The sequence below is a fragment of the Bufo gargarizans genome, chromosome 3, assembly GCF_014858855.1.
Source record: "Bufo gargarizans isolate SCDJY-AF-19 chromosome 3, ASM1485885v1, whole genome shotgun sequence".
NCBI lineage: Eukaryota > Metazoa > Chordata > Amphibia > Anura > Bufonidae > Bufo > Bufo gargarizans.
In genome coordinates, this window is record NC_058082.1 from 59,842,195 (window position 1) to 59,860,210 (window position 18,016).

At 44.1% G+C, this 18,016-nt stretch overlaps 1 protein-coding gene across 1 annotated transcript; it reads left to right on the top strand.

Annotated features, from left to right (window-relative positions):
- The first annotated feature begins 12,896 nt into the window (after positions 1–12,896).
- On the top strand, positions 12,897–17,583 carry BCDIN3D (BCDIN3 domain containing RNA methyltransferase). The gene is made up of 2 exons (XM_044287297.1): positions 12,897–13,124; positions 16,530–17,583. Exons 1-2 carry the CDS (start codon positions 12,921–12,923, stop codon positions 17,079–17,081), a joined length of 756 nt encoding a protein of 251 aa, XP_044143232.1. The 5' UTR covers positions 12,897–12,920; the 3' UTR covers positions 17,082–17,583.
- The last annotated feature ends 433 nt before the right edge of the window (positions 17,584–18,016 follow it).

Genomic DNA, 18,016 nt, shown 5'->3' on the forward strand with positions numbered 1-18,016 from the left:
GAGCAGAAGGCGGAAAGATTTTTTTTAAAGCCTGAAGAACCCTTTTAATATCAATGAAAAGTGCTCCAAAAAGGCTTGGTGTAGCCTCAGCCTGTTCTTCGTGGTCAGAAGACTCAGTAATATGCAAAGTCATTAAATTAATTGGAGAGGAGCTATGCAGATATTTCGCTTATCAATAAGTCAGGCAGAAGACTGAAAATGTGCTCTAACATTAAACCAAACTTGACGTTACCAAGAGCAATTTAACTGAATGACATTATGTCTTCTAGCAGCTGCTGCTGTACAGTTACGGGGATTGTACAAGATTAGAAAAATATGGACACAGAAATACAGTAGCATCACTGTTCTCCATGGGTGGTGCACAGAATTTAATCTCAGTTTCCTTTGAAGGGGTTTTCGAGGATTTAAGTATTGATGATGACCTATCATCAGGGTAGGTCATCAATATCTGATCAGTGGGGGCCAGACTCCTAGCACCCCTCCGATCAACTGTATGAAAAGGCTGCAGTGCTCAGGTGAGTGCTGCAGCCTCTTAAGAGGTATGTAACATCAAGTCCATCGGTCACATGGCCTTTGTTGGGCCCAGTCCCATTCAATTGAATGGGAACAGGACCCTTGTTCTCAGGATCGTGGTAGTCCCAGTGGTCAGACCCCCACAGATCAAACAGTTATCCCGTTATCCTGTGAATAGATGAAAACTTAAAAAGGTAGCACAACCCCTTTAAGTAAATGGAGCTGAGCTGCAATAACTAACAGCCTATGGGCAAGAATGCCACTAGTTCTGGTAGAAAGAAGCCATGTTTATCTCATGCAATCCTTTGAACTGCTATTTTATGTCGCTGTCTATGTTAATACTTAGTAAGTCACGTATTTCTTGTTATCATCACCACTGACCATCACACCAGCACGATAATGTGACATAAGTATTATGCATGATATTTATTTTTGTATCCCATCTGAGCTGTAGTTACAGTAAAATACTAGCTGACATGCAGATTGATATAATAAAGACTTATATTCTTCTGACTTTTGTATTGTGTCTTTCTTTAAATTTGTGACAATGAATAATCAACCACAATAGTAGTCAAGATTCTCTTAGGCACAGAGCAGGGATGTGACGTTGGAGTTGGAGCTGGTTTTGGGTGGAGTCGGAGTTGGTAGAAATATATATCGGCTCTGACTCCAGCTTTAAAAAATATTTGCTATTAATATTGTGTCATTATTTTATTAACTTTCCTATAAATTTAGAAATGGTAATCATAAATATTTAACCCCTTAAGGACACAGCCTTATTACACCTTAGGACCAGGCCATTTTCTGCAAATCTGACCAGTGTCACTTTAAGTGGTGATAACTTTAAAACGCTTTGACTTATCCAGGCCATTCTGAAATTGTTTTTTCGTCACATATTGTACTTCATGACACTGGTAAAATAAAGTAAAAAAAAATATTTTTTTTGCATAAAAAAATGTCAAATTTACCATAAATTGGGAAAAATTAGCAAATTTCAAAGTTTCAGTTTCTCTACTTCTGTAATACATAGTAATACCCCTAAAAATTGTGATGACTTTACATTCCCCATATGTCTACTTCATGTTTGAATTATTTTGGGAATGATATTTTATTTTTTGGGGATGTTACAAGGCTTAGAAGTTTAGAAGCAAATCTTGAAATTTTTCAGAAATTTACAAAAACCCAATTTTTAGGGACCACTACAGCCCTGAAGTCACTTTGCGAGGCTTACATAATAGAAACCACCCAAAAATGACCCCATTCTATAAACTACACCCCTCAAGGTATTCAAAACTGATTTTACAAACTTTGTTAGAGTTATTGGCAAATGGGGATGAAATTTGAGAATTTCATTTTTTTGCCTAATTTTCCATTTTAACCCATTTTTTCCACTAACAAAGCAAGGGTTAACAGCCAAACAAGACTGTATCTTTATTGCCCTGACTCTGCCGTTTACAGAAACACCCCATATGTGGCCGTAAACTACTGTACGGCCACACAGCGGGGCGTAGAGTGAAAGGTGCGCCGTTTGGTTTTTGGAAGGCAGATTTTGCTGGACTGTTTTTTTGACACCATGTCCCTTTTGAAGCCCCCTGATGCACCCCTAGAGTAGAAACTCCATAAAAGTGACCCCATCTAAGAAACTACACCCCTCAAGGTATACAAAACTGATTTTACAAACTTTGTTGCACAAGATTTAATGGAAAATAGAGATACAATTTCAAAATTTCACTTTTTTGGCAGATTTTCCATTTTAATATTTTTTTTCCAGTTACAAAGCAAGGGTTAACAGCCAAACAAAACTCATTATTTATGGCCCTGATTCTGTAGTTTACAGAAACACCCCATATGTGGTCGTAAACTGCTGTACGGGCACACGGCAGGGCGCAGAAGGAAAGGAATGCCATACGTTTTTTGGAAGGCAGATTTTGCTGGACTGGTTTTTTTGACACCATGTCCCATTTGAAGCCCCCCTGATGCACCCCTAGAGTAGAAACTCCCAAAAGGTGACCCCATTTTAGAAACTACGGGATAGGGTGGCAGTTTTGTTGATACTAGTTTAGGGTACATATGATTTTTGGTTGCTCTATATTACACTTTTTATGCGGCAAGGTAACAAGAAATTGCTTTTTTGGCACCGTTTTTTATTTTTTATTTACACAATTCATCTGACAGGTTAGATCATGTGGTAATTTTATAGAGCAGGTTGTCACGAATGCGGTGATACCCAATATGTATACAATTTTTTTTATTTATGTAAGTTTTACACAATAATTTCATTTTTAAAACAAAAAAAATGTTTTAGTGTCTCCATAGTCTAAGAGCCATAGTTTTTTCAATTTTTGGGCGATTATCTTAAGTAGGGTCTCATTTTTTGTGGGATGAGATGACGGTTTAATTGGCACTATTTTGGGGTGCACATGACTTTTTGATTGCTTGCTATTACACTTTTTGTGACGGAAGATGACAAAAAATGGCTTTTTTTACACCGTTTTTATTTTTATTTTTTTTACGTGGTCATCTGAGGGGTTAGGTCATGTGATATTTTTATAGAGCCGGTCAATACCGACGCGGCGATACCTAATATGTATACTTTTTTTTATTTATGTAAGTTTTACACAATGATTTCATTTTTGAAACAAAAGAAATCATGTTTTAGTGTTTCCATAGTCTAAGAGCCATAGTTTTTTCAGTTTTTGGGCGATTATCTTGGGTAGGGTATGATTTTTGCGGGATGAGATAACGGTTTGATTGTTACAGTTTTGGCGTACATGCGACTTTTTTGATCACTTTTATTACCTTTTTTGGGAAGTAAGGTGGGCAAAATTCCAATTTCATCATAGTTTTTAATTTTTTATTTTTATGGCGTTCACCGTTCGGGTAAAGTAACATGACTGTTTTATAGATCAGGACGTTACGGACGCGGCGATACCAAATATGTGTAGGGAATTTCTTTTTTTTCTTTTTTAATCAGTGATAAATGTGTTTTTTGATTTTTACTTTATTTTTGACCCAGACCCACTTGGTTCTTGAAGATCCAGTGGGTCTGATGTCTGCATAATACAGTACAGTACAATATATAATGTACTGTACTGTATTTTACTTACACTTTGTCTGAACAGATCTATGCTTTCAGCACAGATCTGTTCAGCACCATAGACAGCAGGACGCCTGAGAAGGCGTCCTGTTGCCATGGGAACCTTCCCCGTCTGCTCAGTAGTTGCCAGAACTTCGCAGACGGGGAAGGGTAAGGATGGGGCTTGGGGGGCTGCCTGGGAGCTCTCTCCCTCTCCATTCGGGGGGCTGCAAAGGCACAGCTGCCCCCCGATGGGAGAGGGAGGGAGCTCCCTGAGCTGTTAACCTTTTCCATACAGCGGTCCGTACGGACCGCTGTATGGAAAGGGTTAAACGGCTGACATCGCATCACCGAACTGTGTTCTCTGCTATCCTTATACTACGAACAGTGATAAGCAGGATGTTCTAGTGGTGATAAATAATCAGTTCTCACCTCTCCTGTGTTCTCTTCTGTCCTTATATTATAAACAGTGATAAGCAGGATGTTCTAGTGGTTATGGATAATCAGTTCTCACCTTTCCTGTGTTCTCTCCTGTCCTTTATACTATGAATAGTGATAAGCAGGGTGTTCTAGTGATGATAGATAATCATTTTTCTCCTCTCCTATGTTCTCCCCTGTCCTTATACTATAAACAGTGATAAGCAGGGTTTTCTAGTGGTGATAGATAATCAGCTATCACATCTTCTGTGTTCTCTCCCGTGCCTTTCAGGGAAAATGACAGATGCTGCAGTGGAAAACAATGGACGTTATTATAAACCAATAGTGCCCTTCAGGTGCCACTGGTGGCCATCACATGCCATTTTTTCCTTGTTTCTACTCAGAACAGAAAAATGGAAAGATTTACGGAAATGTGAACGGGCCTAATACAGCATGTGCTATAGTGTTACAAAATAAAGTACACTATGATCAACCCATTATTCTGCACTTACCCTACTGGGTAAGTGTCATTGGTCACGTGACCGCAAGCTACGGAAAAGCCACATGGCAAAAAAACATTTCTGTGACTCGTCCGCAACTTGTGACTAATTTAAACAAGTGATTTGGCTCTAATATCCACCATACTGCAAAAAGAAATAGTATTGTGGTCTATGCTACCCGTGAACAGAAATAGTGCTGGAATTTCTGAGACTGGATTTGCAGTGGTGGCATGTCACCATCATCAGGTGCATCGTTGTCACCGTTTATTAATATGCAGAGGCTGATGCTGGTAAATTTTCTTAATAACGCAGAGTATGGACAGTCAGGTTACTTATCTGGGTAGGATGCTTCCACTTGTTGAAGATGGATCATTTTTTGCCATGATTTCTGTAAATACAGTTAAAATGTTGAAGTTTTTCTGCGAAGACAAAAATAGCTGCAAAAAGTGATCAAAAAGTCTCATATAATACTCTGTCTGATAAACAGCTGGTGTATGTGCGAGGAAAAGATGGCAGCAATAAGGTTGGACTCACACGTAGGTTTTTGCTGGTGTTTTTCTGCACTTTTGTTAAACATTTTATTTTCTAGAATTTTTGCACCTGGAGTTTTTTGCAATACAAACACCAGCTCCAGATGTCCGCTGAAGGTCTATGGCAGGGATCAGCAACCTTCCGCACTCCAGCTACTGCAAAACTACAACTCCTAGCGTGCAGAAAAACTTGGCTTTTCTTGTAACTCCACTAGAAGTGAAAGGAGGATTCTGGGAGTTGTAGTTTCAGAACAGCTGGAGTGCCAGAGGTTGCTGATCCCTGGTCAATGGGAAATATGAAACTCAGGACATATATTTTGCTCCTGGATAGGAATGAGCAAACTTGTGTTTTCAAGTTTGGCGTACATACAGTACAGACCAAAAGTTTGGACACACCTTCTCATTCAAAGAGTTTTTTTTATTTTCATGACTATGAAAATTATAGATTCACACTGAAGGCATCAAAACTATGAATTAACACATGTGGAATTATATACATAACAAAAAAGTGTGAAACAACTGAAAATATGTCATATTCTAGGTTCTTCAAAGTAGCCACCTTTTGCTTTGATTGCTGCTTTGCACACTCTTGGCATTCTCATGATGAGCTTCAAGAGGTAGTCACCTGAAATGGTCTTCCAACAGTCTTGAAGGAGTTCCCAGAGATGCTTAGCACTTGTTGGCCCTTTTGCCTTCACTCCGCAGTCCAGCTCACCCCAAACCATCTCGATTGGGTTCAGGTCCGGTGACTGTGGAGGCCAGGTCATCTGGCGCAGCAACCCATTACTCTCCTTTATGGTCAAATAGCCCTGGAGGTGTGTTTGGGGTCATTGTCCTGTTAAAAAATAAATGATGGTCCAACTAAACGCAAACCGGATGGAATAGCATGACGCTGCAAGATGCTGTGGTAGTGTCACCACCAGATATCTGAGAAGCTCTGACAGACGTCCTTCAGAACCTCCTCCTTGAGGTTCCTTTTGTTTTGCTTTCATTTTCTCATCTCGTTAGCCTCTCTCAGCTATCTTGTAGTTGCACTGATTGCATCCCTTTAAATCCCTCCGAATACTGCATCACTTTGCGGTTTATATTACTTCCTGGAGTGTGTGCATGCTGATCCTACTTCTGAGTCTTCTACAGATAAGTTTTGTTTGTTCATTTGTGTTTTCCTGTTTGCTGGATCCCAGGTGAACCTGACACCCTCCGTATCAAGTTTAGGGAGCCGGTGGTTGTATCCCCTCACTATTATAGGGTGTTCAGGTGTTATACAGTCGAGGTACGAGGATATGCGATCATCTACCTTTGGGATTTTTGCATAGGCTGAGCAGTTAGGGAGAGAGCCAGGTCTGATGCAGGGCTCTCACTTTTGTTCCTTAGTTTTAGATCCAGTCAGTCGGATCTTCATTTTGTGTCTTCTAGTTTCCTGTACACCTTCCGTGACATTATAAACCACCAAAACCGTCTCAAGCATGGATCCGGTTTCACTTTTGACTGAACGCATGCAGGGTCTTTCATTGGAGGTAGCAGATCTCCGTAAGACTCTTTCTCAGTTTCAAGTGACCGGTTCAGCCTGCGTTCATGGAGTTTGTTCTGAGCCTAAGCTCTCGCTCCCGGATACGTTCTCCGGGGTTAGTGAGAATTTTGTTAGTTTTAGAGAGGCTTGAAAACTCCATTTTCGCCTACTTCCCCATTCCTCTGGTGATGAGGAACGGAGGGTGGGGATCATCATTTCGCTGCTCAGGGATAACGCTCAGTCCTGGGCCTTTTCGCTACCGGTGGGGGCACGGCCCCTCTGTTCAGTGGATGAATTCTTTTTAGCCCTTGGTCAGATATATGATGATCCGGATCGTGTTGCTCTGGCTGAGTCTAGACTACGTCTTTTATGTCAGGGTAAACAATCCGCAGAGATATACTGCTCAGAATTTCGGAGATGGGCAGCTGATACTGGTTGGAATGATGCTGCACTCCGAAGTAAATTTTGCCATGGTCTTTCAGAGGGATTGAAAGATGCATTTGCTTTTCATGAGAGACCTACCTCCTTGGACTCTGCCATGTCTCGGGCCGTTCGTATTGACAGGCGTCTTAGAGAGAGAGGAGAGATCACTCCTTCCTGTCATACTCAGTCCAAGGACAGTGTGGCGGTCTCATTCAGTGCACAGGGGTCTCAGTCGCTCTCAATCCCTTCTGAGCAGGGGCCCATCCAGCTGGGTTTGCTTGCCTCTGACAATAGAGGATTCAGCTCTCATAGGAAGGTTTGTTTCTGTTGTGGAGGTATAAATGAGTTGGCAAATGTTTGTCCCTCTAGGAGATTCAGGCAGTTTTTTGAGAGTAATAAAGAAACAAAAATAAAAAAATCCTCTAAAAACGTTCCATCTGTTACTATTGGCAAGGTTGATGCGGAAATTAAAGGTTTTCCGTTTGCTTGTAGTTCCCGTTTTGTCCTACCTGCCAGGGTGGCGCTAGAGAGCAAGTACATTTTTTGTGAGATTTTTGTAGATAGTGGAGCAGCTGTCAATCTCATTGATAGTCAATTTGCTATAACTCATGGTTTCCAGGTATGCACTTTGGAAAAGGATATACCTGTTTTTGCTATTGATTCCGTTCCACTTTCTCAGAAATCGTTAAAGGGCATAGTTCACAATATCCGTTTGATTATGAGTGATACTCATGTTGAGGATGTGTCATGTTTCGTCCTAAGTGGGTTGCCTACTCCTCTAGTGTTGGGGTTACCCTGGCTCACTAAACATAACCCCACCATTGATTGGCAAGCGAGGCAAATAAATGGTTGGAGTGACTTGGAGAGAATTGCCTCACGACATCTGTTTCTGAGGTTTCTACTAAGACTGTACCATCTTTTCTCTCTGAATTTTCGGATGTGTTCTCTGAGAGTGGTGTTCAGGACTTGCCCCCGCACAGGGAGTACGATTGCCCTATTAATCTCACCCCAGGCACCAAGCTGCCTAAATCTTGTTTATACAATCTCTCCCAACCTGAAAGGGTCGCTATGTGTGCTTATATCTCTGAGAGTCTGAGAAAGGGACACATACGACCCTCGAAGTCACCTGTTGCCGCTTTTTTTTTCTTTGTTAAGAAAAAAAAAGGTTCTTTAAGACCATGTCTGGATTTCAGGGAGCTGAACAGTATCACAATTCGCGACCCATATCTGCTTCCTCTGATCCCGGACCTGTTTAACCAGATTGTTGGGGCTAAAGTTTTTTCCAAGTTGGATCTAAGAGGGGCATACAACCTGGTCAGGGTCAGAGAAGGAGACGAATGGAAGACGGCCTTCAATACCCCTGAGAGCCATTTTGAGAATTTGGTTATGCCTTTTGGTTTGATAAATGCTCCAGCCGTCTTTCAGCATTTTGTGAACAGCATTTTTTATCATTTAATGGGGAAATTTGTATTAGTGTATCTAGATGACATTTTGATTTTTTCTCCTGATTTCAAAACTCATAAGGAACACTTACATCAGGTCTTGCTCATCCTGCGGGAGAATAAATTGTACGCTAAACTGGAAAAATGTGTGTTTGCGGTTCCAGAAATTCAATTTCTGGGGTTTCTTCTCTCCGCTTCTGGTTTTCGCATGGACCCCGAGAAGGTCCGCGCTGTGCTTGAGTGGGAGCTTCCTGAGAATCAGAAGGCGCTGATGCGTTTTTTGGGTTTTGCCAATTATTACAGGAAGTTTATTTTGAATTATTCCTCTGTTGTTAAACCACTCACTGATATGACTAGAAAGGGGGCAGATTTTTCCTCCTGGTCGGTAGAGGCGCGTAAGGCCTTTTCTAATATCAAGGAGAGTTTTGCTTCCGCTCCCATCTTGGTACAACCTGATATTTCTCTACCCTTCATAGTTGAGGTTAATGCGTCTGAGGTGGGTGTGGGTGCGGTCTTGTCTCAGGGTCCCTCTCCTGCCAAATGGCGACCGTGTGCCTTTTTCTCGAATAAACGCTCCTCCGCAGAGAGAAATTACGATGTGGGAGATAGGGAGTTGTTGGCCATCAAGTTGGCTTTTGAGGAATGGCGCCATTGGCTAGAGAGAGCCAGACACCCTATTACCGTGTTTACTGACTATAAGAATCCAGCCTACTTGGAGTCAGCCAAGCGTCTGAACCCGAGACAGGCCATATGGTCTTTGTTCTTTTCAAGGTTTAATTTTGTTGTCACGTTCCGCCCTGGGGTTAAGAATGTGAAGGCGGATGCCCTGTCACGTTGTTTTCCGGGAGGTGGGAATTTTGAAGACCCGGGTCCCATTTTGGCTGAAGGTGTGGTGGTCTCTGCTCTTTATCCTGAATGGGAGGCAGAGGTTCAGGAAGCCCAGTCAGAGGCTCCTGATCTTTGTCCTCCTGGGAGGTTGTTTGTGCCTCTCGCTTTAAGACACAAGATTTTTAAGGAACACCATGATACTGTCCTTGCTGGGCACCCGGGGGCAAGAGCCACAGTGGATCTCATCGCTCAAAGATTCTGGTGGCCGGCGCTTCGTAAGTCAGTTGAGGGTTTTGTGGCAGCCTGCGAGACCTGCGCTCGTGCCAAAGTCCCTCATTCACGGCCATCAGGTCCTCTCCTTCCGTTACCCATTTCTTCCTGTCCTTGGACACATCTGTCCATGGACTTCATTATGGACCTGCCTCGTTCCTCGGGGAAGACTGTGATTCTGGTGGTGGTGGACCGTTTTAGCAAAATGGTGCATTTCATTCCTTTTCCTGGTTTGCGCAATGCTAAGACGCTGGCGCAGGCATTTATTGATCACATTGTCAAATTGCATGGTATTCCTTCAGACATAGTCTCTGATAGGGGCATGCAGATTGTTTCCAGATTCTGGAAGGCTTTCTGTTCTCGCTTGGGGGTTTGGTTGTCATTCTCTTCTGCTTTCCACCCGCAGTCGAATGGTCAGACAGAGCGCGTCAATCAGAATCTGGAGACATATCTGCGCTGTTTTGTGGCGGAGAATCAGGAGGATTGGTGTTCTTTTTTGTCCCTTGCTGAGTTTTCTTTAAATAACCGTTGTCAGGAGTCCTCTCATAAGTCACCATGTTTTGGTGCATATGGGTTTCATCCACAGTTTGGGACATTCTCTGGAGAGGGGTCTTCTAGTTTACCTGATGAGGACAGATTCTCCTCATCTTTGTCATCTATTTGGCAAAAGATTCAGGATAATCTAAAGAGCATGAGTGAGAGATATAAGCGTGTGGCAGGTAAGAGACGTGTGCCTGGTCCGGACCTGAATGTTGGTGATCTGATGTGGTTGTCTACTAAGAATATCAAATTGAAGGTTCCCTCCTGGAAGTCGGGTCCTAAGTTTATTGGGCCTTACAAAATCTTGATGACCTTACAAAATCTTGTCCGTCATCAATCCTGTTGCCTACCGTCTTGATCTTCCTCAGACTTGGAAGATCCATAATGTTTTTCATAAGTCCTTATTAAAACCTTATGTCCAACCCATTGTACCCTCGTCTTTGCCTCCTCCTCCGATTGTGGTTGATGGTAATCTTGAATTTCAGGTCTCTAGGATTGTGGATTCTCGTGTTGTCCGCGGTTCTCTCCAGTACCTCATTCATTGGGAGGGTTATGGTCCTGAGGAGAGGATGTGGGTCCCAGTGACGGACATTAAGGCCACTAGTCTCATTAGGGCTTTCCATAGGTCCCATCCAGAGAAGGTGGGCTCTGAGTGTCCGGAGTCCACTCGTAGAAGGAGGGGTACTGTCACCACCAGACATCTGAGAAGCTCTGACAGACGTCCTTCAGAACCTCCTCCTTGAGGTTCCTTTTGTTTTGCTTTCATTTTCTCATATCGTTAGCCTCTCTCAGCTGTCATGTAGTTGCACTGATTGCATCCCTTTAAATCCCTCCCCATACTGCATCACTTTGCGGTTTATATTACTTCCTGGAGTGTGTGCATGCTGATCCTACTTCTGAGTCTTCTACAGATAAGTTTTGTTTGTTCATTTGTGTTTTCCTTTTTGCTGGATCCCAGGTGACCCTGACTCCCTCCGTATCAAGTGTAGGGAGCCGGTGGTCGTGTCCCCTCACTATTATAGGGTGTTCAGGTGTTATACAGTCGAGGTACGAGGATATGCGATCATCTACCTTTGGGATTTTCGCATAGGCAGAGCAGTTAGGGAGAGAGCCAGGTCTGATGCAGGGCTCTCCCTTTTGTTCCTTAGTTTTGAATCCAGTCAGTCGGATCTTCATTTTGTGTCTTCTAGTTTCCTGTACACCTTCCGTGACAGGTAGCCATGCTGGTTCAGTATGCCTTCAATTTTTAATAAATCCCCAACAGTTTCACCAGAAAAGCACCCCCACACCATCACACCCCCTCCTCCATGCTTCACGGTGGGAGCCAGGCATGTAGAGTCCATCCGTTCACCTTTTCTGCGTCGCACAAAGACACGGTGGTTGGAACCAAAGATCTCAAATTTGGACTCATCAGACCAAAGCACAGATTTCCACTGGTCTAATGTCCATTCCTTGTGTTCTTTAGCCCAAACAAGTCTCTTCTGATTGTTGCCTGTCCTTAGCAGTGGTTTCCTAGCAGATGTTCTACCATGAAGGCCTGATTCACACAGTCTCCTCTTAACAGTTGTTCTAGAGATGTGTCTGCTGCTAGAACTCTGTGTGGCATTGACCTGGTCTCTAATCTGAGCTGCTGTTAACCTGCGATTTCTGAGGCTGGTGACTCGGATGAACTTATCCTCCACAGCAGAGGTGACTCTTAGTCTTCCTTTTCTGGGGCGGTCCGCATGTGAGCCAGTTTCTTTGTAGCGCTTGATGTTTTTTGTGACTGCACTCTGGGACACTTTCAAAGTTTTCCCAATTTTTCGGACTGACTAACCTTCATTTCTTAAAGTAATGATGGCCACTCGTTTTTCTTTAGTTAGCTGCTTTTTTCTTGCCATAATACAAATTCTAACAGTCTATTCAGTAGGACTATCAGCTGTGTAGCCACCTGACTTCTCCACAACGCAACTGATGGTCCCAACCCCATTTATAAGGCAAGAAATCCCACTTATTAAACCTGACAGGGCACACCTGTGAAGTGAAAACCATTTCAGGTGACTACCTCTTGAAGCTCATCAAGAGAATGCCAAGAGTGTGCAAAGCAGTAATCACAGCAAAAGGTGGCTACTTTAAAGAACCTAGAATATGACATATTTTCAGTTGTTTCATACTTTTTTGATAAGTATATAATTCCACATGTGTTAATTCATAGTTTTGATGCCTTCAGTGTGAATCTACAATTTTCATAGTCATGAAAGTAAAGAAAACTCTTTGAATGAGAAGGTGTGTCCAAACTTTTGGTCTGTACTGTACCTTATGGTCCGTGGTAGCGGAATCCATAACGGAATTCTTAGATAACCCGAAACCAAACCTTGTATGCCAAACTTGAAAACACAAGTTCGCTCATCACTACTCCTGGAGTTTTGTTCATTAGGTGGCTATTGTTTTGTTTCTTGCTTTTTTTTCTTCAAAAACTCAGCAATGCTGCAGCTCTTGGCGCTTTTTGTCGGGTGTTTTCACCTCACCCTATTTATAAGGGGAAAACACCATGAAGAAAACACTAGTGATAAGTCACACTGTGTGCAAAAACTACCCCAAAAACGGGGCTAAAAACATAAAATAAAAAAAATCTTGCATGTGGTTATCTGGTGTTTTTACAACCCTCCACAACACCAATGTAAATTTGCGTGTGTACAGACCCTATTATCACATAGGCCTTGTAACTAAATTAAAAGCCATAATTAAATAGTTTAAACGTATATTTGTATGTAGTGCTTCGTATGGACACATTCAGTTATTGCATGGTCTGAAGTCACATGTTGGGAGTAGTAAGATGGCCGCGGACCGGAAGTGTGCAGCCTGCAGCCGTGTTCGTCCGGGAACAAGCACATGGTAAAGATGGAGAACTCCGAGCCTGATAGCCGGGAAGAACCGGGAGCCGCTCGGTATGGAAACTTCCCTAATTATTACAGCTTTCATCCGCCCGAGACCCGTACGACTCTGTTACCCCGGGGGCAGCTGCTGGAGCTGCTGCAGAGACATGGCGGGGTGGAGGGGGCGCTGCTGGCGCTGGATGTCGGGTGTAACACAGGGGTGAGTGTGCGGACAGCCTGCAGGGTAGTATGCAATTAGGGAACTCGTCACCGGGGCAACATTAGCCATAGCGGGGAACTTCTGCGGAGTGCAGCTCTGGAGGACACAGTGCAGCTATACTGTATGGTTGTACTTGCACATTTATCTGTTAGCGTTCTAGTAATCCTCCAGCAAGAAGTGGCTGCACCAAGGAAGAGTATGTGGGCAGTGGGCTTATAGGCTGAGCTTCCGTGTAGCAGGTGGGAACACCTAATCTGCAGCAATCTACAAGTGGAGGGAGTTTTCACAGCGTCATCCACACAATGCGGAATTTCACAGTAGCTTTCAACCTTGGTGATGCAGAAGGCGGAGGTAAATCCAGGTGTAACAAAGCTGAATAGGTGGCGGGAATTATCTGGCACTTATTTTACGCAACGTATTTTTCAAACTAATAAGAGGAGGAAAATAATAAAAAAAATATATTTTTCATCAGACCTCAGATTAGACCCCCAATCCTCATCAGACACCATCCTTCACACCTCAGATTAGATCCTCATCAGACGCCATCCTTCATCACACCTCAGATCACAGATCCCTGCTCCTCATCAGACACCATCCTTCATCACCCCTCAGATCACAGATCCCTGCTCCTCATCAGACGCCATCCTTCATCACACCTCAGATCAGATCCCTGCTCCTCATCAGACACCATTCTTCATCACACCTCAGATCAGATCCCTGCTCCTCATCAGACCTCAGATCAGATCCCTGCTCCTCATCAGACCTCAGATCAGATCCCTGCTCCTCATCAGACCTCAGATCAGATCCCTGCTCCTCATCAGACACCATCCTTCACACCTCAGATCAGATCCCTGCTCCTCATCAGACACCATCCTTCACACCTCAGATCAGATCCCTGCTCCTTATCAGACACCATTCTTCATCACACCTCAGATCAGATCCCTGCTCCTCATCAGACCTCAGATCAGATCCCTGCTCCTCATCAGACACCATCCTTCACACCTCAGATCAGATCCCTGCTCCTTATCAGACACCATTCTTCATCACACCTCAGATCAGATCCCTGCTCCTCATCAGACACCATTCTTCATCACACCTCAGATCAGATCCCTGCTCCTCATCAGACACCATTCTTCATCACACCTCAGATCAGATCCCTGCTCCTCATCAGACACCATTATTCTTCATCACACCTCAGATCAGATCCCTGCTCCTCATCAGACCTCAGATCAGATCCCTGCTCCTCATCAGACACCATCCTTCACACCTCAGATCAGATCCCTGCTCCTCATCAGACACCATTCTTCATCACACCTCAGATCAGATCCCTGCTCCTCATCAGACCTCAGATCAGATCCCTGCTCCTCATCAGACACCATCCTTCACACCTCAGATCAGATCCCTGCTCCTTATCAGACACCATTCTTCATCACACCTCAGATCAGATCCCTGCTCCTCATCAGACACCATTCTTCATCACACCTCAGATCAGATCCCTGCTCCTCATCAGACACCATTCTTCATCACACCTCAGATCAGATCCCTGCTCCTCATCAGACACCATTCTTCATCACACATCAGATCAGATCCCTGCTCCTCATCAGACACCATTCTTCACACCTCAGATCAGATCCCTGCTCCTCATCAGACACCATTCTTCATCACACCTCAGATCAGATCCCTGCTCGACATCAGACACCATTCTTCATCAGACCTCCGATTAGACCCCCAATCCTCATCAGACACCGTTCTTCATCACACATCAGATCCCCAATCCTCATCAGACACCATTCTTCTTCAGACCTCAGATCACATCCCTGATCCTCATCAGACGCCATTCTACATCACACCTTTAGATCAGACCCCCAAGCTCCACCAGCCTTATATCAGACCACCAACCTCCATTAGCCTCTGATCAGACTCCCATCAGACCTCAGATTAGACATAAAAAAATAAAAAACTTACCTCGCTTGCCCTAGACGACGGCGCTCTCCACATCCAGGACTCGCTGTGTCCTGACGCTGTATGTTGAGCGACGCCTGAAAGAGGACCAGGGAGGCCGAGTACAGCCGTGCAGCATTCCCCACACCTCTTGCATACTAATGACCGCTTCTGTAATGGAAGCGGTCATTAGCATTTGGACTGAAAGATGCAGTCATTTTACTCACTTTTGGGGGAAAAGTGAGTCTTAGGCCTCTTTCACACTACCATTTTTTTTTCCGTTTTGCAGGCCGTTTTTTGCGTTCCGTATACGGAACCATTCATTTCAATGGGTCTGCAAAAAAAAAACGGAATGTACTCCGTATGCATACGGTTTACGTATTTCCGTTTTCCGTTCCGTTGAAAGGTAGAACGTGTCCTATTATTGCCAGCAAATCACGTTCCGTGGCTTTATTCAATTCAATGGGTCTGCAAAAAAAAAAAACAGAACACATACAGAAATGCATCCGTATGTCCTCCATATCCGTTCCGTTTTTGCAGAACCATCTATTGAAAATGTTATGCCCATCCCAATTTTTCCTATGTAATTACTGTATACTGTATATGCCATACGGAAACAAAAAACGGAACAACGGATCTGTGAAAAACAGACCGCAAAACACTGAAATAGCCATACGGTAGTGTGAAAGAGGCCTTATAGTCTACAAAATACAGTATAGAGCGCTGACATATTCTGCAGGCATTATCACTCGCTGTCTCCAGTGGAGCTCGCAGCCTAATTTCCATATGTCTTTGGAGAGTGGGAGGAAACGGACGCAAACATGGGGAGAACATACAGACTCCATGCAGATATTTTCTTTGGCCCCTAGGTAACCAGTGCTGCAAGGCACCAGTGCTAACCATTAAGCATCAATGTCAGACAAATTCAGGTACCACCTCTGGGACCCACTCCCATCTCTAGAAGGAGCAGTAAAGGAGAACACAACGCTCCTGCTTGGTCTGCTCTCCATTAACTTTTATGTGAGTTCCAAATAATGGAGCGCTTGGCTATTTTCGGAAGCCCCATAGTGGTGACTGGAGAGCGAAAGTATGACCATCTTTCCATGTACCGCAATAAAACTGCCGGAAATAGCGAATCCAGTGCTTGGCCATGTTTGGAAATCCCATAGTGGTGAACTTTGGGGGGGGGCCCATTCTGGAGATAGTGGCTTCCACACGTGGGGCCCGCACATCTCTAACATTGATACCTTATCCTAGCAATATGCCGTCAATATCAGAAATAGGAATACCCCTTTAGGGCCCCATACATATAGGTGTATTGTTGACGGAACCCGCCAAGAACAGCAGGTTTGGTCACAACATTCCTATGTGTGCGGGGAGCTCCCGATGTATGATTTACTAACGACTCCTCTCTCCAGCTTCTCTAGTGATTCCCAACATGCTGTTGGCTGTTTTGTTTTGCAGGAATTGAGTGTTGCTCTATATGACCATCTCATGCAACCAGAAGGTTGTCCAGATGCTCTGACAAGCATCCACTTCATGTGCTGTGACATTGACCCTGATCTGATCAGTAGAGCTCAGACGGCCAACCCTCGCCCTGATGCCATCATGTTCTCTGCTCTGGACATCACCGACACCTCATCCCTGGGGGCTTTGTACGGTTTCATGGACAGATTTGGCCGCTCCTCCTTTCATATTGGATTCTGTATGTCCATAACCATGTGGATCCACTTAAATCACGGTGACCACGGACTAGTAGAATTTCTGAATCGGCTGAAGACGTTGTGTGACTTTTTACTGATCGAGCCTCAGCCGTGGAAGTGTTATCGCTCAGCGGCCCGCCGTCTGCGCAAGCTGGGCAGACAGGACTTTGATCACTTCCATACTTTGACCATCCGTGGGGACATGGCAAAGGAAATTACTAAGATTATGACCAAAGATGGCAGCTCCCAGCTCATTCATCGGTTTGGAAAAACAAGCTGGGACAGAAGTCTTTTGCTTTTTAAAATCAGATGATCCACAAACTGTTCTGTCTAGTATCTTATGTTGTGGGCGATGATGTATCAGTCACATGGCATTCCTAATCAGACTAGGCCATCTTTTAGATTCCCCGACCTTTTAAAGGGGCACAAGGTTTCCGAACTAGTGTGTTTTTCTTGGCTGGTTGGCACAAAGGGATGGGATCCTGTAGCTAGCGCACTGCCCCGATGTCCATCGCGTGGTATACTTCTGGATAATCTGAGAATGTGGATACCCTGGTTCGTGTACATTGCTCCCACTCTTCCTAAGCCGAAGCACTCGCATGCACCACTTAGGTTATTTCTCTAGTTTCAAGGGAATCGGTGGCAAGACTACTAGTCGCTCTGTCCGCATCTGTGTGGTGGTTCCCAGATTATTGAACAGGTCCTATTCTTGTCTGTTTTGTGGACAAGAGTAGCCATTTCTATTGCGGAATGCACACAGACGGTATCTGTATTTTGCGGACGCAGTTGTCTCTATGAGGCCTTAGGCTGAGTTCACACGGGCAATATTTCCGCGCGGTTGCAATGCGTGAGGTGAACGCATTGCACCCACACTGAATCCTGACCCATTCATATCTATGGGGCTGTGCACATGAGCAGTGATTTTCACACATCACTTGTGCGTTGCGTGAAAATCGCAGCATGCTCTATATTGTGCGTTTATCACGCAACGCAGGCCCCAAAGAAGTGAATGGGGCTGAGTGAAAATCGCAAGCAAGTGCGGATGCGGTGCGATTTTCACGCATGGTTGCTAAGATGACAGTCTATTCACTGTATGGAAAATAATAGCATTCTTTAGTACAAAATGCTTAGTAGAAGGTCAATTGAGGGTTAAAAAAATTAAAAAATTAACTCACCTCCTCCTCTTGATCGCGTAGTTACCGATCTCTTCTTACTTCTTTAATCATGAGCTGCCGGCTAAAGGACCTG